The sequence below is a fragment of the Sebastes umbrosus genome, chromosome 17 (assembly GCF_015220745.1).
Source record: "Sebastes umbrosus isolate fSebUmb1 chromosome 17, fSebUmb1.pri, whole genome shotgun sequence".
NCBI lineage: Eukaryota > Metazoa > Chordata > Actinopteri > Perciformes > Sebastidae > Sebastes > Sebastes umbrosus.
In genome coordinates, this window is record NC_051285.1 from 11119818 (window position 1) to 11142079 (window position 22262).

The window sequence follows — 22262 nt, forward strand, 5'->3', positions numbered from 1 at the left end:
CTTATCTATGCTCTCTCCAAAGCAAACAGGCTCAGATGACAAAAATGGTAGAAATACGTTTCACTTACAGTTCAGTTAACCGTCAGAAAATATTCAAATTTTTTTAGGTGGGCCTTTCTTTTAGGTGGCTAAAATATGTTTTTCTGCCACCCCCGTCCACAGCAGTACATTGCTTTGCTCCGGTGTCGGTACTCCTGTCTGTTTTTCCAAACTGGTGGCACGTCAACCATCATCTACAGTAAATAATACACCTACTATGGATAAGTACCTCATACAACCCCACTTCAAAACACCTGATCTATCCCTTTAATGTTACTGCAGTGGTGTCATAAAATAATCTGCCATGAGATCTAAAAATCAAAACCCTTAGAAACCTCTGTAAAGGGGCTTCTCGTCGCCACGCAGGTGTCTGAATACCCGGAGTTGTACAACATGGCGCTAGGACAACATGAAGCCTATTTTCATGGTAAATTGTTTACATGACGCCAACCTGGCTTGCACTTCTGCCAGAAAGCTTTTATGACATTATCCAAAGCACCTGCCTGTCATCGCAGCCTCGGACCTTAAAGGCGGCAGCCGCTTTTAAAAACACTGCTTTTTTTAAGGGACCGTCTTCCAAGTAGTTGTGAAAGCAGCTGAACTTCAACATTGCTTCTCAGTAAATACCCTCCACCTGCCTGTAACCGTTTTAATTGAATATTCACTTTATTACTCTGTTATACTGATGAGTATCTGTTCCTTTTATTTATTTTACGTCTCATTGCAACTGTTAACAAGGCATTGCTATAAATAAGCATGTATGCTCATCCAACCTACGCTGTACTGTAGAAATAAAGGTTAAATAAGGAGGAAGAGACATTGTTTATGTTGCATTTCATGTAAGTCTTTTTTATACTTTCACTCTCTGGTACATAGGCAAGTATTGCTACTTGCTTTCTATATACAGTGCTGCTTTTTTCAAAATCTAGTAAGACTTTCTCTCTCACTCAGAAAAGGGGCAAAGGCGAGGAGAGTTTGAGAGAAACAGAACAGGAAGTGAGGTGTGGGGGAGACAAATGAAGAAAGAAGGGGAACCGGAGAGGGGGAGACCAAAAAACACTGAGCTCTCTTTTCTTTCCACTCACCCGTTTATCGATTTCTCCATGCTGCAGCTGTACAAAGCGAGCACTGATAGCAGCAATGTAGCTCTGCTGATTAGAGAAGGCGACCCGCCCTGCTCCCTTGGGGTACTTCAGCTCAGGGTCTGTGTCGATGCCAGCGTAGCAAACCCCGCCATAGAGGCGGTCCATGATCATGGCCAGCTCCACTGCAAAGGGGGGAGGAAAAGAACACATTTAACTAGCCGAACGAAATATTCACAACAACAAGTTTGACACACACAGAAGCAAAAAGGCATGAACACAATCACAAACAGGAACTCGTGCCCATGTAGCCAGTGAACACAAACACCAAGATGATGAGGGTTGTTGATCTGAGAGCTTAAAGCCGTCAACACGGATGGATTAAAGTTCAGCAGAGTTTAATGGGGCAAATGTGAGAGTAGTGTCGGCTGCTAAAATGGCTGCAATACATTCCCAAAAAGTTAATTTACTGTCTTTTGTTAACAAGGGTTGATAAATATGCAAATTGGGGGGAGATAACCTTGCACATTTACGAGGCAGCTTTACTTGTGAAAACATGAAAAACATCAAATGGCAGTTTATTTTTTATATATATGTAAATTTAGACCCAAATATTACACAGGGTCATAAAACATGTGATGCACCACAGGAACTTATGACCTTGGTCATAACCAAAACTACAGCGCAGAAGTCAAAAACACAGCTACCAGCGGTGCAGAAACATGAAAACACATTGTACATAACATTGCTATCAGGATAATATTCTACTACGCACACAGCGTGCCACAGAGGGTACTTCCTGGCGGCACCAGTGTAGGTCAAAGCCCATCTCAGCGGCACAATGCCTCTTTTAGCTCTGCTCTCTTAGCAGGCCTAATGTTTATTATGAAGACGAGCTGATCACATTGCAGCGTCGCACCCAAAAGGAGAATTTTGTTTACAGCTGGCATTTCAAAGAGATTGGGATGAAATGATGCAGGAGAAGTGAAGGATGGCTACTTAGTGTTGTTCATCCATGACTTACGGTATAAACATATGCAGAGATGGATTGAAAATGTATTAAAGGCTTTTGATAAATGACAGAAAATATGGGAATGAGACAATAAACATATGGGATTCAACCTGTATGCATAATACATACTTCAAATGTAAGTGTTGTCATTATAAACGCTCATTTGTTGGTGGAAAAAGAGTCTTAAAGGGCGGGTCCATGTGCTTTCTGTTCCATTTTTTTCAAATGGAAACGTCCAGTCCATTTTTTTTTTTACATTGTATGTATACTCCTGCATTCTGCAAGGTAAAATTACTGCTGTTGTGAATGTAGTCTGGTGGCTTTGAAGAGAGCGATATAACTGCTTCAGTTCCCCGTGGGAAAGGACTGAACTGAAGTCGTAATATTGCGTTCTTCAAAGCTACCAGACCAGACTCCATTCACAAAATAGACATTTTACCTTGCAGGGTACGAGAGTAACTACAGAATGATATAAACACCTAAAAAAAATAATAATAATGATAACCTGTCTTTTAAATCAAAAGAGAAACATAAATGAAGGCTACCTGCACGGAGCGGACGAGGGACACCTCCCACAAAGATGGTTTTCCTCGGGTCCAGAGGCTGAGATCCATCCATCACAAAATCACTGTCATTCAGGTTCCACGGGCGGATCTGGACCTGTCACACACAAAACCAACAGGTTTCAGCGCTAAGCACAGTTTAGAACAAGCTGGTTGTAAAGTCACGTAAAAGTCATGACCGCAAGTGTTTCACTGCAGCAAGAGATGTGAGCAGATGGGCGTGTTTGTGTGTGTGTGTGTGTTCCCACTGACCGGCTTGTCTTTGATGGTGGGGCTGGACACACAGAGGTACAGCTTGCCGTCCTCTTCGATGCAGGCATCGATCAAAGCCTGCACTGAGCTCTCATCCTGGAACAGCAGGAAGGCGTAGCCTACACAAAATACAGCAGGGTTATTCATGCTGCTGGGGACACGATGTATTGACAAAGAGTCATGATGGAATAGAGCGCAATGATTACTCTGACTGAACACGACATTCTACATTCACAGCAGGAAGATGTAAGCTTTTACAAACAGACAGAGAAAAAGACAAACATGGTTACAAAATGCTTCAGATAATAGATAAATACAAAACCAGACTGCACAGATGCACAAATCGGTCTTTTTCTCACACACAGAAACACAAAGACACTGAAGCAATAACTGAAACCTATTTTTGTAGTAATAAATTGGATCAGGAATTTGGTATTGATAAATGGCAAGAAGGTATTACAGCTACTCTAACAAAACCGTAAATAATTGTGAGATGAAACGGCACAGAATGAAGAATTTCACAAACCTTTGGGTGGAAAATAGGATTTGCTCTCCGCTTTGTGAGGCCAGTCCACAAACAGGTGTCCAAAACGCCGGAAACTGGCCGTTATCTCATCTGAAATCAAGCAGACAGAATGCATGCGTCATTTTTCGATGGTGTCTTATGGTATACCTTGCCCTCAAGTTCCCTATCTTCTAAGTTTCCCTCATAACCGAAAGAAATTAAATCCTTTTTAAAAGGTACAGTGTGTAGGATTTGGGGGCATCTAGTGGTGTGGTTGCAGATTGCAACAAACTGATTACCTTTCCTCTCACTCCTCCCTTTCCAAGACTGTGGTAACGTGAGGCGCTGTTCGCCTCACTCAGAGGCTATCCTCACCATAATAATTACTTTCGGAGCAACGGAAGTCAGACGGCGGTTTTGCACTCTGCGGTTCACATTGCCACAGTTTCACAAGCATGTCGGAGAACTACGGTGGCCTTCAGGTTACGTAAAAAGGCAAAAGAGTTAGAGCCAGTGTTTGGAGGAATAAAATGTTACTGCATATTATACCTTTAATGTAACTACTTTACCTTCATCTATGTCCGGGGGCAGTCCTCCCACAAAGACCTTGCGTGAGTAGCGTTCGACGCGCTCTCCGTTCTGGTGTGGAAAGCAGTGTGGAGAGCCCAGGCCTGCAAGACCCTGATCACCACGCTCATCATCAGGGAAACCATCCTCCATGGGAAAGAGAGAGGAGTGGCCTGAGAGGGAGAGAGGGAATAAAAAGGAGGAAAGATTTAGCAGGTCGTTGTTGTCATGGTTATAACCCTAGGGCAGCAGTGACAACTGTACATAAAGTGTACTGTACAGTACAGTTTTCACTGCATTGAATAGTCCACCTGGCGCTGGGCGGAAGGGGAAGAAGCTAAGTATTTTGTTTAGTCTTGATCTAACATCGCTTACCACATAATTTGGGCAAGTTAGTAGCATGCAATGCACTTTACATGGGAAGCATTACAACATATTTCTATTTCCTAGGGCACTGTGTGACTTTAATGCCTCTGCTCTGGTGAGAGTGAAATGTCATGAAAGAGTATGAATGAAGGGTAACATACAGTAGTAGGGGGTCATGTTAAACTAAAACTAATTTTAGAACTGTCAAATTAAAATTAGGAGAAACAAATATAGACATAACCGAAAAAATTGAGAGGTTATGAGTGATGCTTGGCATGGAGATATTGCAGTTTGAAGGTACATATTGGAGTAATTTCCAAAAAGAATTGGGCTGAAAATTAAACAAAAAGTAAGAAATGTACAAAACGTCACTTGATTTACACACAGCCAGCAACTGTAATGTCAATGAAGGACTGAACATGCATGCAGGTTCTCTCTAACAGACACACTTGTCCTCTCAGTGTTTGTGCAAGTGTTGTGGAGACTAAGCCCTGCCTGGCCTATTCCTGCCCCTATACAACCTGACCTGAGCTGCTTTATAAAGATTTATGCAACGGAGTTAGCCTCAGCTTACAGTATGTGCTGTGTGTGAGTGAGGATGTGTCTATAAGTGTGTGTGTGTGCGTGTGTGTCTGTGTGTGTTCGGCCATTTGCCTGGCCATGTGTCTGTGCTTCTGTTTCTAGTGTTTTCAAATCACATACTACACTTTGTGTGAGTCTCTCTGTCTCGTTAACTTTCAGCCAAATGTGACAATAACAGCTATTGTCTGACTTAACAATCTTGTAAAGTGTATGTGAAAATGAGAAAAAAAAAAAAAAAAGGCAAGCAGAGTCAAGCACAATGAGAGAAAGGCACACTAAAAGGATGAAAAGATGCACAAGATCACTTCACAAGATCACTTCACAAGCTCGTGGCAAGGCTCGACACTTAAGACAATCATGCAGACAAAAAACATGTCACGTCACTGTACGGACACAAAGCGCACAGTCATTCAAAAACTTTTTTAGGAGCGTTCATTTAACAACCAACGCCCTATAACCAATAAAATCACGACAGCACTGCTTCAGATCACAAAGTCAGTCAATATACGGAGACCTAGAGAGCTGAATTTATGCTGGAAAAAGTGACATAATATACCCATGATTATATTTTACCTCGTCTCCTGCTATAATTCCTGGCTGCATGTGGAATAAGGACAAATCAAAAAGGAGAGGGTGATTATAAAAGATGCATAATACACACTGTACCAATACAAGTGTCAGGTGCTTCATGACAATGGAGGGATGTTCCCACCCGCCCTGAATGATAATTAACCAGTGGAACTGACACCACACATAACAGCACTACACCATAAAGTTAAAGTACAAGTCTATATTTTGAAGGTCTGTAGACACTTGTCACCTGGCTATTTATACAGTACTTTCAAAATAAAGTTGCATCATTATCAATAAGTGATAAGAGATACAATCCAAAGAAGACAAAGGACAGATCAGGACAACGGTAACAAAGATTATACAAGTCATATAACAATAGAAAAGTAACTCAAGTAAATACAGGCATCAGGATTACGACATTGGACAGTTGAGCAACTTGACTGAAAAGTACAACTGTGTATTATCATGCGCAACAGTGGAGGGAGATTTCCTGCCTTCTAACTGACCCTTCGCTAAGCCCCGCCCTCCCCCGCTGCCACTCTTCAGAAAGAAGAAGCAGACAGAAGCATTTACAATATGTGTTTGGAGGATATATATCAGGATGTCAAACTAATTCAGCAGCGAAAGACATGTTAAAAAGATAAAGACAGAAGCTAAAGCCCACAGATCACAGTGTAAAAGTGAACCACCATCACCTGGTAGACAAGAAATTAAGGAACAACACTGTTCCTGTTCATTGTTACAATTATTACAAAAGCAAAAGCAGCATGTGTATACATACAGTATACCTGAAGTAGCTTGCGTAGCATAGTGCCAAAGCCAGTTAATGATGTGCGAACATACTCTGCTAATGTTAGCTCCATTCATTTTTGCGTAGAAACGTAATGAATTAGAAACCTATATCTCCTTCCAACCTCTCCGGGTAACTAGTATCACTATTACACAACCTTTAACCATGATTAGGCTCTACAAAACCAGCCTGAAAATGAAGAAAATCAGGCGTCAGACCTTGGTCAGAGCTGGCCAATGCTACGCTATGATTGGCCAGTATGCGTTCAAGGGGCGGGACTTAGCGAAGGGTCAATTACGACCAAGAATCCTATTAAAAGGGAAAGAAGAAATTGTCCAAAGGACTGAACCTTGAAGCACACCATCGGTAATCAAGGACTGTGATAAGATAGTAAGATAGTCTAGTAAACCCATAAACGTCTGCATTAGAATTGAACAAGATCATGTACAGCCCTGATAATAACAACAACAGCAGATTCAGTGCAGTCTCACTGACAGAAACAAGACTGAAATTCACCAAGTATGTCACTATAATCCAAGCGTTCCCAGTGGTTTTGTTAAGAGTCTGTTGCTGATACAAGTGCAGAGGAAGCACTATTGTGGCTAACTACGGGGGGAGAGAAATTCTCTTCCACAATAAACCAAATGAAAGTGCCAGAAGTAATAACAGAGCAGCTACCATCAAGTGTTTTCTGGATCTGGCCAGCCATTTCACAATATGTGATTTGCACTCCTACAGTCACGCTTCAGACTTTTACTTCCATTGTTTCCACAATGTAAACACAAGCGGCCAAGGAAGGCAGCAGTGGCACCAAGGAGAGAGTAATGCCACTGTTATGTACGTGCACAGCTATCTGCGTGGGTCGTTGATGATTGTTAAACTTGTGTGACCGTGGCAACCGCAGGAGACGGATCGAGGGAAACAATAGTGTTAACCACTCACTTTTTGAAAGCACCATGGTTTCTTCTAAAACCAGATAGCATTACAAATCTAAGGGCCCAAATAAAATCCACGTATGGCTGTGATGCTGCTTTAAAAAGTGATTTTTCACATTTTAAATAATTCTGTTGGTATGATATGGATATAAAAGGTCACATGGTGCCTTCAAATGAAACTCGTGAGCTCGTATTTACAACAAAATGCTTGGCGTTCAAGTCATTAAGTCGAGAGAAGACAGCTACTAAGAAACTAGCAAGCTAGCAAGTGGGTAACATAATGCAGTAAATGCAAAGACATAATGACAAAGGAAAAAGATGAAGCCGTTGGGAATATCAACATTTCCCTCAGACCTATTATAAAATTACAAAGAAAAACAAACGACTAAAATTACAATATACATTCACTTATTATGCACCGAAAAATTACTTCCAAGGCCTCCGCCATTTCTGACAACGTCAACAAGGAGACAAAGCCATCAGCAACAATAGGAAGTCCCTGGATGCTGTGACCCCATGCTCTCATGAGGAAACAGACACTAAACAGACACAAAATGGCCGCCATATTGCAGTTAAAAGCATGCTAGAAAACATATAATTTGACACCAAGATCACTCAAATCGACCAAGTAGATGAATTTCTATGAGAGAAACCATTCAGGTCAATTGGCGGCCAATCGTTTATATTTGCTCAGTGTCCCCTCTGTAATCATCATGCCAAATGTGGTGCTTGTATCACTATTTGCATGATTTGTCCACTATCCGCTCCACTTATTTGAAGGCACCAACATCGTCTATATTTTTGTTTAATTCATGCCGCAGAAATCAAATTCCATTTCCTGCCTTAAACACATATCTATAACCCATCTAACATGTGCATCACCCCACAATGTGGTCACATGTGTACACAAGCAGATGCTCTTTTTTTACTCATTCAATTTAATACACTCACGGGGACATAATGCTTCTTTGCACAGAGCTGAAGTGAAACAAATTAAAATGTGGACACTGGAGAGATTGACCCATCTAAAAAACTGTAAGGACACGGAGCGAGGATGAGGAAGAAGTGGCCAGAACACACGAGCAAATAATCCTCGGCTCCCTCGCTGGACTTTCCAGCCCAGATGGACATTAACTCTGGGGGGGGGCGAGGTCAAACAGAGCTAGAAAGAGAGAGGACAGAGAGAGAGAGAGAGAGAAACAGGAAAGCAGATTGAAAGAGAGCAGAGAGGGCTATAAAAAGATGTGCGTGCATGTGCCGTGTGAGAGAGAGAGGGAGAAAAATAGATTGGAAGAGATGGAGAAACAAGCTGATAAAACGTTGTGTGGGGGTGAGAGAAAATGAGAGTGAGCGAGAGAGATCAAGAGAATGAGAAATGCAATCTGTGTACGCTTATGAGACAAAAAGAGGGCGAGGGCGAGAGCGAGAGAGAGAGAGAGAGAGAGAGAGAGAGAGAGCTGGTGTGCAACCTCTGAATCCTGCCTATCCGCTTGCACCATCTGTCTCAGGGCTTGATGACAGCTCCCGACCATGTGATCTCACCATGTGACCCATGCGATCTTGTGAAGAAACTACTGGCCCTCTCGTGTTTTACATCCTGGCCCAGGACCAGAAGGCAAAAGCTACAACAACACCATTACACAATGATAAAAGGGAACGAGAGTGTCCAAGGGCAGAGGAGAGGTAGCTGAATATTAAACTGCTGTTCCGGAAAACTGCGGCATGTCAAAGGGATTTTGCTAGATTTTATTCAACCACTGGGGAGAGAGGCGTAGTTGTGTATATACAGTTAACAGGTATTCTTTACTTCTGTGCCATATGAGGAAATTAAATGATTATATATCTTCACAGTATTTTTCAGAAACACAGGGATGAAGGAATATATTTGTAGGAATTATTTAAATAGTAAATTATTTTTAAACTACAGAAGAGCCTCACATTTTGCATCAAAAAGCCTAAAATCAGGGGCATCATAGCGGCCTACTGGTCTTAGAGGAGGCATAATACCACATAACCACAACACCCTGGTTTGCATTCAGCAGGGGACCTTAGTTGCATGTAGACACCTAATATCAAATCCGCAAACCTAAAACCCTACACTCAGAAAGAGACGTTGACAGGACAAGAAAGTTTTGGTGCTAACACACATACAGTATAGCTTGTCCCATGCTAATGCAATGCAATTTCTATCTCATTCTTTCCCTCAATCCATCCACTTATTTCCTGTCAAAAACCACTACGTCCTCTCTCTGTCCATTCATCTTCTTTCATCCATCTTTTTATTTGAGGGATGAAGCGGTATCAACAGTCAAAGGAAAGGAAAGGACACGATCATAGACACCGTGATGTCACCCATATGGTTTGTGGTCTACCCTTTTGAAGCCTCGAGTTCAGCATTTTGTCCGTCGCCATGTTGTTTTTTTGCAACCAGAAGTGACACAAGAGGGTGGAGCTAAGTACAACCGTACGCTGAATGTTTTAGGCGACTAAAAATGTTACAATTAACTTTCATGAACTGAAAACACAGTATGAAAGGATTGAAGTTCTAAGACGAAAACACGGACAACTCCCAGACCGGACAACTCCGTGGTAGTGACCTGTCAATCACAAGGTAGCCACGCCCTAATGCATACCCTGCTTTATGGTCTATTTGACTCTAAATGGGACCATCATTTACTAATCCACTCCCTATGTAGATATAAACGGCTCATTCTAAGCTAACAAAAACACAATGATTCTTATCATCAGGTGATTATACACTAAATAAAACATACTTATTAATATTATATCCCCCTAATTATTACACACTGGTCCTTTAAGGCATTCCCGCATTGGCTTCACTTCTCAGAACCTGGAGTTGCCCCCTGCACCCGACAGACGTTCACAACTAGGTGAAAGGTCATCAACAGAAATGCTTGTTGGTTAAAGCTACTTTTAAGAGGCGAGTGTGTTTATTTCATGTGGACATTTACAAAGCAGACGGGCAACTGAGCAGAAACACTAAACTTTTAGGTTGGATTCAATCCCAGGCAAGCAAGGGCGCACAAAGCTTCAGACGTAAACACTCAAGGTTATCTCACACCGGCCAACTATTTCCACCTGCTGTACTTAGTGTCACCTACACACGGATTCAACAAGACAAAGTGAGAGTCACAAAAGTCACTAAACTGGGTGAATCAAACTTTATAGATGTCCACTTAGCTGGGCGAACCTGACATGATTTATCTGAGGGAGCATACAGGAACTAAAAATGAAATTTTTACTTTATATTTAGCCTGCCAGGTGGGTGCATATTTTCAGATTAATGAGCGATTTTAATTTAGACAGAAGGACAACACCATTACAAACGTTGATAACCTCTAATGAAAAGAATGACAGCTTAACATTTCCTCAATTATGTTTTAAAAGACATCCGATCATTTTCCATGGAATTCGTCAAAAATAACTGTATTACATTTTGCACACAAACTCCTTGTGATTTATGATGTTAATCCCTGATATGTAATGGAAAACCTGAGTAGGATGTCATACGTACCATTGAGGGGCAGAGGGTTGTCTCCTCCTGGATGGGGGAACCCCAGACGACCTGCACAGACACACAAAACAGAAATATTTAACATGATGGGGCTTATTTATGACTAAATGTTAGACACCGAGGGACTTTTAAATCATTAAAGGAAATCCAGAAGTTTTGACGTCATGTCAGTCTAAGGATGAATATTGTTTTATGCTATGATTCGTTGTTCTAAACCAAAATCTCTGTTTCACTAGGTAGTACAAGAGTTTCTATTTTGATGACTGTATGGCCTCCAGATAAGAGCTGCAACAATTAATCGATTAATTGTCAACTATTAAATTAATCGCTAACTATTCTGATAATCGATTCATTGGTTTGAGGGAAAAAAGGGCAAATTCTAGCTTCTTAAATGTGAATACTTTCTGGTTTCTTTACTCCTCTATGACAGTAAACTGGATATCTTTGAGTTGTGGACAAAACAAGACATTTGAGGACGTCGTCTTGGGCTCTGGGAAACACTGATCAACATTTTCCCCAATTTATAGACCAAACTAATCGATTAATCGAGAAAATAATCAACAAATTAATCGACAATGACAAATAATCGTTAGTTGCAGCCCTACTCCAGATAATATCCCATTTTGAGATTTAACAGAAACGCGTCTGTGATAAAGTACAACTCACAAAATGGCAGCCACAAAAATCCCAGACAAACAATGTGAGGAAAAATAGCCCCACTATCAGTTAAGCATGTTGTAATTTGGCTCTGTGAGCGTGATAATGTTCTTGATTATTGCTGCATGTGCAGAGATTTACTTCGCTGATGAGCAATATTTGAACCATTCTGCACACAATGTGGGACGTATTCCAAATGACAGCGCAAAGATTTGGATTGAAAAAGCTGATTTGTAGAGGAGAACATATTGGACATTGGGTGTTTCAGACGGTTCATTAAGAGCAGCTCTGTGCGGCTACAACAGATATGAGAACACTGAGTGTTGCTTTCATATCAGTCTCATTAGAGACTACATCTGTGGGACACCGACCATCTCTCTCCCTCTCATCGACCTCCATTTCCGTATGTGTGCCTCGCTCTCTCTTTTCTCTGAGCCTCATATCATACATTTTACATTGAGCCATTTGCCAGGCCCGTCTCGCACGCGCGCACACACACACACACACAAACACACACACCCGCACCCACGCAAATGCATGTTATGATGCCAAACAAGCTTCAAAGTTATGCAAGGCCCGCTTGCTTCAGAAGGGATAATGAGATGAAAGAGCTGAAATAGTACAACCATTGTTGTACGGGTACGGACCGCCCTGTGATTGGTGCATTCCGATGCCTCGGTCACATGGAAATCTGCAGGCCCCTCCCCCACACCTCGCCTATTGAGCCCCACAGTAACTCAGTAGATGTGGTGCATAAAACAGAACTAGACCACAGAAACCAGGACGGACCACCCGTGGCTTCGGGAGCTACTGTACTACAGACTTCCATACATTCAAGCACATTCATCACATCAAAATACACTCACTCTATAAAACGCTCAGTTTAATTGTAATAAAATTAGAGGTGCCAACCAAAACCAGATTACGCGGACAGGCTCAATTCTTCTAGACTGCACGGCAGAATTCAACAGTTATATCTCCCTCTGTAATTTAGCTTAGTAATATATGTGCCAATAGGTGCACCACCCAAAATCAAAGTCCATCTGAGCACAACCCGTCATATTGGATTTTAAGAGCCTTTAATAGTCTCTGAGGAACAAGTGTGCTGGCACGTAAGCACGCCACATCCCTGTGTGTCTGCAGGGTTCTGTGTGCCCGCTCTGTGAACCTTATTTGCAAGCTGCGTACATGTACAGTGCAGTAACGGTTTAAACACATGCATGCACAAGCACACGCTACACAGTGGTGAGTGTGTGTGTGTGTGTGTGTGTGTGTGTGTGTGTGGTGGTTGAACAGAGGGATCCTTTCTGTCAGTCAGGACAATGCTGGAAGCGATTCAAAGCCACTTCTACTGTAGACATTTTGTCTCGCCTGTTCCCGTGCTTCATCGCGCTCACTTTTGTTCAATATGTTTCTGCTGGGATGAGAGATTTGCGCTCCAGTTTATGTGCATCTAAATGTGCTTGTGTACGCATGCTGTCTGTATTTATTAGCATGTATTTGTGTGCATGCCTGTATGTATGTGACAGAGAGCAGGAGGGAGCAAGGGACAGTTTGGCCCGGAGAAGAGTCGACGCTCACAGAAAGAATACGCTGTAATTATGTTTTTTTCTTTTTACTTTGCCGTGAGGGGGAAAAAGGAAAAGACTCACTTAAGACACTGCTACACTTGGCACAGCAGTGTACAAGCCTGGACTATAATTATGGAAAACAAGGAATAAACAGATTAATATTTTGAAGCAGGCCAAGGGCTACAAACAAAAAAAGAGATAAGGAGTACGGGATGAGATATGGCGTGATGCATCATGTGAAAGCAGTAAAGAATGAGCCGCTTTATAAGGACAAATCTGAAGAGGATGGCTGGAGAAAGATCAGGTCAAATGAGAGGAGAGGAAAGAGAAACATGTTGTGATACGATATATTGGACAAAGCGTAGAATGAATTGAAAACATTGAAGATTCATTCGCTGTATCACAAATAAACTCTGCCAGACAAGTCTCTCTTTCTTCAACAAAGAAACAGAGTTGTGACACAAATAGACAAAGCATTCAACTATTATAAGAAGTTGGGGGTCAACAATACTTCATCATTTTCAAAACCCTGACATGGTTTGATTCCTAATGAAGCGGAAGCTTGTGGAGGTTTTCAATTTTAGAAGAAAAACTTGTTTTGTCTTCAGGTGCCAAGCTCTCGGATCTAATCTAGTCGCAGGAATCTGTGCCAGCATGGCTCGAGCGAAGACACCAAGACATGGCTAATGAGGTAACCTTCCAGTCCTCCTCTCTTAATATTGAGGGAAGATTTACTAAGGTTTGACAGCAGAACATTAGATCACAGCTGGAAGTGGCCGAGCCCAGTGGGTGTGAGGCTGAAATAAATACGAGGTGATAGTTAAGTGTCTGGAGCTCAGAGTTTTCACTCATCTTGTTATTCTGGTAGTGAAACTGGTAGATGTGGGCTTTACTTGGCTGAGCCTTTCTTTGTAGAACATATGGGAATATATACATCCAATAAGATTAAACCAGGGACAAGATGTGCTATGTTTGATTTTCATTTTCTGCACAATAACATTTAACAGGAAAACAACATCTTGTTGCTGGTATTTTGACATTATACTCTTATAGAAACATTAATCAATTTCTGGTACTCAGCCCATTAAGGCCTTTACACACCATTTTTGCAATTAATTTGCACGTCAATATATTTTTTGGAACTGCTGGCAAATATTAGGAGGGAAAAAAGAAAATGTTTTTTTGGAACAAGGTCGATTTTCGGAGCTTTTGCACGGCGAATAAAGGCATCAACCAATCAAGTGCGGAACGGGTTAAGTTTCGACCTATATTTATGAAACAACAACACAAAGGCTCCGTAGTCCGGACCAGAACGTAAAAACTTTACTTTCACTGTCTCTGCTTTCAACCAGCACAGACCAGATCCTCTCCTTCCGTTCTTACCATTCACAATAAAAGCCCTAAATATATAATATTCGCAGGCTATTATTTCTCATTTTCGTGCTGCAATGACGTAAAAAAAAAAAAAGAAAAAAAATAGTTGTGCAGTATTCATTGTCTAGGGTTAGGTCTTGTGATGGTGTGATAAACTACTAAGAAATGTGGTTGACAACTTAAACTCTACACCCAAATCCTTTTAACACCACTAAAGTCTTGACAAATCAAAGGTGTTTCCTTTCAAACAATGGTCATTAGCACAACTACTCCTACGAGCTACTCCCTCTCGAAACCAACACCTAATATTCGCCACAGAACTTCTTGTTAGCTAACTATCTATAATTACTGTCAGTTACGCCCTCTAAAACAATAAACAACACTGGCTCCCTGCTCTATTCAATAATCCATTTCTGGGTTATCATTGACCAATGTTTCCTAACACCATTCAGCCAATAACAGATGTTGCCTAGTCTCTATTAATCAATAATCCAAGTCAGTTAGAGTCTTTTTTCAGCCAATTACAAGTGTTAGCTCCTACTTTGTAATGTAGAGAATATACACTCACTTGCCAGTTTATTAACCAACTAGTTTTAGTTTGGTGTACCTATTCCTACTATTTTGTACACCCCATTTATATCAATGAGGGTTGTCTACTGTAAATAACAGTTAACACCTCTCAGTATAACTTAATACAGTTCAACAGCATCACAAGCTACAGCCTCCAAAACGCTCAACCTTCACTGAGGTAGGATTTATTGCAGGACTGTTGTATTATTAGGGATGCAACGATACAATATCAATATGGGATATCGGGTCGATACTGACTCAAATAGCTGGATCGGGTATTGGTGACAATGGGGCGAATCTATTAAATTGTATGTTTATATACTATACACATTATAGACTGGAATTTCAATTCCTGTTTTGACCAATTTGTTGCAGCATTAAAAAGGTTAACTCTTCAATTGTATTTTTTTACCAAGTTGCTGGTGTACGATTTAAAAAATTTGAGATTTATTTGCAATTAATCACGATTAAATCATGGACAACCATGCGATTAATCGCGATTAAATATTTTAATCGACTGACAGCCCTAATTTATTTGTTTCATTTTGTTTTACAAAGTTAGAAGAGCAATGTTTAAGTCAAGCCTGATGTCGCCTTACACATAAAAGAATGATCCCAGTCACTTCCACAGAGTGAAGCAGACAGCTTATTAGTTAAACACTGGTATCAGATCGGTACTCGGTATCAGCCGATACCCAAAGCTCAGAATCGCTATCGGGCCTGAAAAAATCTGATCGGTGCATCCCTAATTATTATACTGCATTAGTTTTAGCTAGGTGTACCAAATAAACTGGCAACTGAGTGTTAGCACGTGTGTAAAAATGCACAACAGTAATCATAAAATCCATATAATCCATATCCAGCAATACAGGAATTTATCCAGAAATGAATCAGATGATCTCTTTAAAAGGTGCAAAGGTACACGTTTAGCCTACATCAGTTTCACTGTTAGATAACAAGCCAAATATTTGCTTTTCACACTTTTACTGGCAATATGTGGAAAATATGTTCATCGTGATTTGACTTGACGTTATTAGATAAACACCCACAACTTCACACTCCAGGTAACAGTAACATGCATTTGTGTCTATGACAAATGTGCCAGACTATTTGGACAGAAACAACTGTACAACATTGTGTTAAGAAAATTGCTATCATCCTTCAAAATGGGAGGCTCTGCAGCTGTGATCATTAGAAACTAATGATGGCCAACAACTTCAGTTCAGATCAGTGGGAGGCCTTCCATCTCTCTCACAAATCCCCTCTTAAATACAAAGCCTAAGCTTCCATCAGCCCTGTGTTCTCTCTGCGTCTCCTTCTCAAACGGCATGAGAAAAAGAGGTCAGACTCACTGCATTGAAAGTGAGAAAACCTTTTTTTGTTTTTTAATTCAGAGTGGGAAGGAGAGGAAGAGGAACAGGAACACAGAGGTGTGAGTTGACCTCTCATATTGTTGTTGATCATAACACTAAAAGACGACACAATGTCTAGACATCTGATCTGAGGAGGAAGTGAAACTCCTCTGCTAAGGATTGGTGTTAAATTGTGAATAAGTGTGTGTGAGCAGTTATCACCTCTAACTTGTAGTGCAACACTCTTACCGGATGCTTGGCCAATGAGATACAATCATGACATGCACTTATTGTTATCTTTATCAGATATGTTTGATGTTAATTAGGGCTGTCAAAGTTAACGCGATAATAACACATTAACCATTGGTACCAACCAAGTTATACTAACTTGTCGTGAAGGAGGTTAAATAACGTGACAAACTTACGCTACATTTTGGCGTGTAAAAACCGTCATGGCCATTTTTAAAGGGGTCCCTTGACCTCTGACCTCAAGATATGTGAATGAAAATGGGTTCTATGGGTACCCATGAGTCTCCCCTTTACCCACATGCCCATTTTATGATAATCACATGCAGTTGACACATGCCATGGGTAAATATTGTGCGCTAGCCATGTATGAAATATGACTCACATGTGAGCTAAAAATACACCTAGAGAAGGACAGCTAAAGTGGGAAAATACACTCGTGGGTTACACACTCACGTCGTTCATTTCCTATCAAAAACTACATATGAATCATCAGAATTAATAAAATCCAAAGATATTTTTGTTTCATCTACGGCATGTCATTATGTTAGCTTCTGTGTACTGCGTCTCTGCGGTTCACAGGAGTATAAAATGTAAATGGTAGTATTGCTAGTTGTCTGCTTAGTGTTTCATGTTCTTGATTGACATCTTCACCTTTCAGGGTGTCCTGCTCGGCCCTCATGATGTCGATCAGGGAGCTCTCCAGCGTGTTCATGTTGAAGCTGTCAAATGACCTGGTGCGTTCCTAAAGAGAGGAGAGAAAGAGGAGAAACACCATTAACTTTTATTTTTCACTGCTACAAAGATATGCAGTTTTTACAGTAGGCTTGTCGCGGTAGTCACGAGAGAGAGTTGACAGGCCGAGAGATGGCAGAAAATGTCCGGTGTAATCGGAGCAACTGGAACAATTAGATTTATCTTTATCTTTTAATGTAATATTGCCTCAATTAACCCAAACTGGACAAAGAGCACACACACAAGACAAGGAGACGGCATTCATCTTCATTTACACCAGAAAATATACTGTAAAATATACCCTTCACACTTCAAAAACAACCCAAACACTCGGGACAAAGGTAAGCTATTAATTCCCAGTTTTCCATGTTATCTGTGAAGGCTTTCCCCTTCATTCTTGCTTTAGCCCTTGGCCCTTTTAACCCTGCTTACTTCTGAAAATACATAAGACATGATGTCTTGCTTAATTTCAATTCATACTTCTTTCTACCTTGCTTTCACTAATTCCAATACCAAGATTTTATGAGGACTCAAATGCATGATGGACTCTTAATTTAAGATTCTGCCACTTTTGGAGAGTATTGGCCTAAATAGCGGGAGTGACAAACAAAACAAATTAGGAGTGAGCCCTAGTTTCACATAAGGGGAATCTCAAGTGACTCACTAATATATTCTGCAAACTGATGTAAAAACTGGGATAAAAAGAAGTTGGATAAGTTGTTTTTTTCTTCTGCTTGAATATTCTAGGCCTCCTATTTTGGGTTTTCTAGCCACCAAACAGGAGCTCAGAGACATCTGTATGGCGCAGGTGTGTGAACCAATTGAGCGACACAAGGATTATTATGAGACACTCCTTTGTTGATTAAATGTCAGCATTTAATTTGTGTTTGTCTTATTGTTTGTGATGAGATTATATTGGTTTTTTTTAAAGCCTAACCACAATGCCCCTCTTCGTGTGGTTACTGTGTGTTTAACTGCTGCGTTACTTGCAAATTTAACTGACTAACTAACTGAGCTATAAATTCACTCATTCAATGAGGCAGCATAATGGAAGTCAACAGTAAAACAACAAGCAGTAGAACGAAGAAGCAGGAGCCGAGCCAATCCTTGAGCGAAAGCTTTGTCACCTACAAACAAGGGCATCCTTGGCATACCGACCATACTGGAAATGTTTGTATGCACCAAACACAAAACGAACACCGCACAATGTGTGTACACAAAATAAGCACACATGTTGAAAACATGTGCCCCTAAACACACATATGCTCCAAGTGCCGTGCTGATAAGGCTTCTGTTTTGACTCCACCTCAGCCAAACAAAATATGCAGCCTTTGACAACAACTTGTTAACAAACTCTGATGAACTCTTTTGGCTTCCTTCTATCCAAAACAACCGCAGTCGCTGCTGCTGAAAAACCACAGTATGAAATTCATATCCTCCTTGTTTACATTTACAGTTGGTGCCAAATGTCCCCACCACAACATCACGCGACCAATTGTCTCATTCCTTCCTCTGTCTCTTCCCCATTTTTTCCAGTTATTCTCCAATGCCACCTTAAAAGCAGAAATACCTTTAAAAAAGTTTTTTCTATTCCTCATTTATGCGTCAGAGCTCTCACACTACATAGAGCCAATGACTCCTCTGGCTACAAGTTGTTCAATACACTGAACATCGTGACTGAAGTGTTTAGTCATGATTATTTTTTTCTTTTTCTTGTCTGGTCACGACTGAAATAAACTTTTTTTCCTTTCTGCATCACATCCATTGTATCAACCACTTGGTTATGTTAAAAAAAAAAAAAAAACTTAAGAAGCTTATATAACATCAGTCGTAGAAACCACAGATGCTGTCAAAACAATACTGTAAGCCAGGCTTTAGCATTTGATGCAAACACAGTGATGTATATGCAGTACAGTGTTTGTAAAACACACACGTGAGCAATGTAACACCTGTGTAAAAGTATTTAACACAGGGACAGGGAGAAGGAGAGCCTGATGGACTATGAAGATACATGCTTGTAAAGTAGCAATGCCAGAATGCATCTCTCAAGCTCAGTTTTTGCTACGAGATTTAAGTCTGGATAACATCCGCTTATAGTTGATCGAGGCTGACGAAACGCTGACAGACCAACCAAGGAACTGTGAATTTTTAGATGTCGACATGACTCTCAACTTACAAAACAAGTGAACAGTAAGGTTTTAGAGATAATACTAAGCAGGTATAGTTGTTTCGATACCGATACCAGTACTGGAAATGCGTCCGATAATGCCCAAAATTCTGTATCCGCAAGTACGCCAGTCTATGCACCGATCAGATACCATCATTTATTAAAACAGAAAAAAAAAAAACTTGTTTAACCGGAAATCTAGTTTGTCACGTGACAATACGAAACAAAAACAGTGCAGTGCTAGTGAAGAATGTAGCCGTAACAGTAGTCAGAGCGAGGAAAATGTTAGCCATTTGGCAATATTTCACAGTGGAAAATCCAACAAGTAAAACGGCGATATGTACAGTATATAAGGCTTCTGTTTTGAGGGGTGGCAGCACCGTAGTAGGGCGTGTGAATATTGCACGCCGCAGGACAAAATTAACACACAGACTGTCCACTGAGGAGACCGCTAAGAGAATGTGGAGTTGTTATTTATTCCTAGCTTCATTTATCAATGTTCTTTGTAACTGACAAAGTGAATAATAAAAGGAAGTTCTTTTGCATTCATTCCCTGTATGTATTTGTTCATGTTTTACAAAGGGTTTAACCTGAGCCAGGCCTTACAACAAAGATAGCAATCATATCACATCCATACATGGTCAGTAGTAAACAGCTGTTAAATTGTTAATTGTAATAATAACTATATATAATTTGTTATGTTGCTGTAAGGGATCAGTACTGTGTATCGGCCGATACCACAAGTTCAGGTATCGGAATCAGTATCGGGAAGGAAAAAATGGTATCAGAACATCTCTAGTAAGCAGGTGTAGCAACAGTTTAAATTAAGGTCTGATTGAGGTCTATTTTACAGCCGACCTTCTTGAAATCACATCTGTCTCAAGCTAGCAGAATGTGAAAAGTGGCAATTAAAAATAACACATTAACATTAAACAATACGAGCAAAGCCTGACATTTTGTGAAAGCCTGTTAATTAAAGTGAGCAATGAGAAGTCAAAAGAAAATCTACAATTCTGACAAAATAATACATCATTGAATGTGCGGCTTTATGTCAAATTCACCTCTTCTGAAAAGTCTGAAAGACATCAACACTGCGTGATCAGCTCTGCCCTCGGCCTGACTGATGATGGACGGGGCCTTGCACAACAACAATTACCCAACGTGTCTGTCAACCTGTAAGTAACCTATCTGCACAATCATTCACTCTTTCTATTCACTGTTTTGTCTTACCAATAAACGCATCTACGCATAACCTATCTATTATAAGTACTCACTTATCCAGCAACCGGGTCACACCCTTGCTACAAACATTAGGGCCAATGTCTGTGGAGAGAACGATCTGAAAGCAGAACCACCTTGGGAAGAAAAGCTTACAGCATACTTTGTTACGCCATGAACTCCACAGGAGTCAAATGCTAAAGGGTTCAGAAAAACAGGGCCTGCGTCAGTGAACCATATGACCAAGGGTTGGGGCAGGCAGCTCCCTTTTTCATCTACTGTCTGGTGTCTGCACTGGCTCCCAAAATCTAACCCAATAGCTACTTTTACTATCCGATCAGCCAAAGAGCGTGGTTGCATGTCTGGCACACACACATAGCCAAAAATCTCCAGCTGTAGCCAACATTTTACCAGCATTTTGGCTGGTGTAGATTTCCCACACTGACTGCAGAAACATACTAACACAGAGATGACATTGTAGAAGAACACACCCAGTGCACACTCTCTCCCTCAAAACAAATATCAACACAGGGATATAGGCCAGACTAGGTTGACTATTTTCTCATATCCGCCTCGGTATCTTATGTGGACTTAGGCTATTGCTTTAGGTCAAATAAACCAAACATTCAAAGACAAGGGAAGCAAAAAACAAGTGAAGGACTGGTTACTGTGGGAAGTACACAACACAACTAGTGAGTATATCGGAGGCAAGCACATAAACAGATCACCCAAGACAAACACAGATAGATATAGCAGCAGAGTGCAATATTTCTGGTATCTGCTGCATTTCAGTAAGCAGGAGCTTTTTGCTGCTTTTCTGTTTTAACAGCTTCATTGGGTGTCATTATTCTTTATAGTACCATCAGACATGCCCACTTTATGATAATCACATGCAGTTTTGGGGCAAGTCATAGTCAAGTCAGCAGACTGACACACTGACAGCTGTTGTTGCCTGTTGGGCTTCAGTTTGACATGTTATCATTTGAGCATATTTTTTAAGCTAAATGCAGTACCTGTGAGGGTTTCTGGACAATATTTATCATTGTTTTGTGGTATTAATTGATTCCCAATAATAAACATATACACACATTTACATAAAGCAGCATATTTGTCCACTCCCATGTTGATAAGAGTATTAAATACATGACAAATCTCCCTTTAAGGTACATTTTGAACAGATGAAAAATTAATTTTTGTCCGATTAATCATGGACAATCGTGCGATTAAATATTTCAATCGATTGACAGCCTTAGTACAGATATATTTTGGCTGACGTAGTACAGCAAGGTAATCCAGTTATAATGTTTCAGGAGAATAGGAATTCATTTTGTGGCTGATATGGACTCAGTATGGCGGACATGAGGCCTGGCTGGTGCTCTGCAGTTGCTAAGCATTAGCCTGGAGAGGTGCAGAGGGTGATTAATCATCACATTCGTGCATCCTTCTCTCTCTCTCAACAACTGGCCAGCTGACCAGCAAAGTACTCATCCCTGACAGATTGCAGGGCGTGCACAAATACACACACACACACACACAGTCATGGTCACTCACACAAACAGATTAGCTGCAAG

General features: G+C 40.8%; 1 protein-coding gene across 2 annotated transcripts in view; it reads right to left on the minus strand.

Moving 5' to 3' along the window:
- cpeb4b (cytoplasmic polyadenylation element binding protein 4b) overlaps positions 1-22262 on the minus strand; it is a 39751-nt gene that overhangs the window by 6949 nt on the left and 10540 nt on the right. The window contains exons 3-10 of one of the 2 annotated variants that reach the window (XM_037747598.1): positions 17226-17316; positions 10802-10852; positions 5542-5565; positions 4023-4193; positions 3475-3564; positions 2949-3067; positions 2679-2793; positions 1125-1306 (exon numbers count right to left, since the gene is read on the minus strand). In XM_037747598.1, the coding sequence (XP_037603526.1) occupies positions 1125-1306; positions 2679-2793; positions 2949-3067; positions 3475-3564; positions 4023-4193; positions 5542-5565; positions 10802-10852; positions 17226-17316 (843 nt within the window). The remainder of the gene's footprint in view (positions 1-1124; positions 1307-2678; positions 2794-2948; positions 3068-3474; positions 3565-4022; positions 4194-5541; positions 5566-10801; positions 10853-17225; positions 17317-22262) is intronic. The other variant, XM_037747599.1, reaches the window with a different exon arrangement.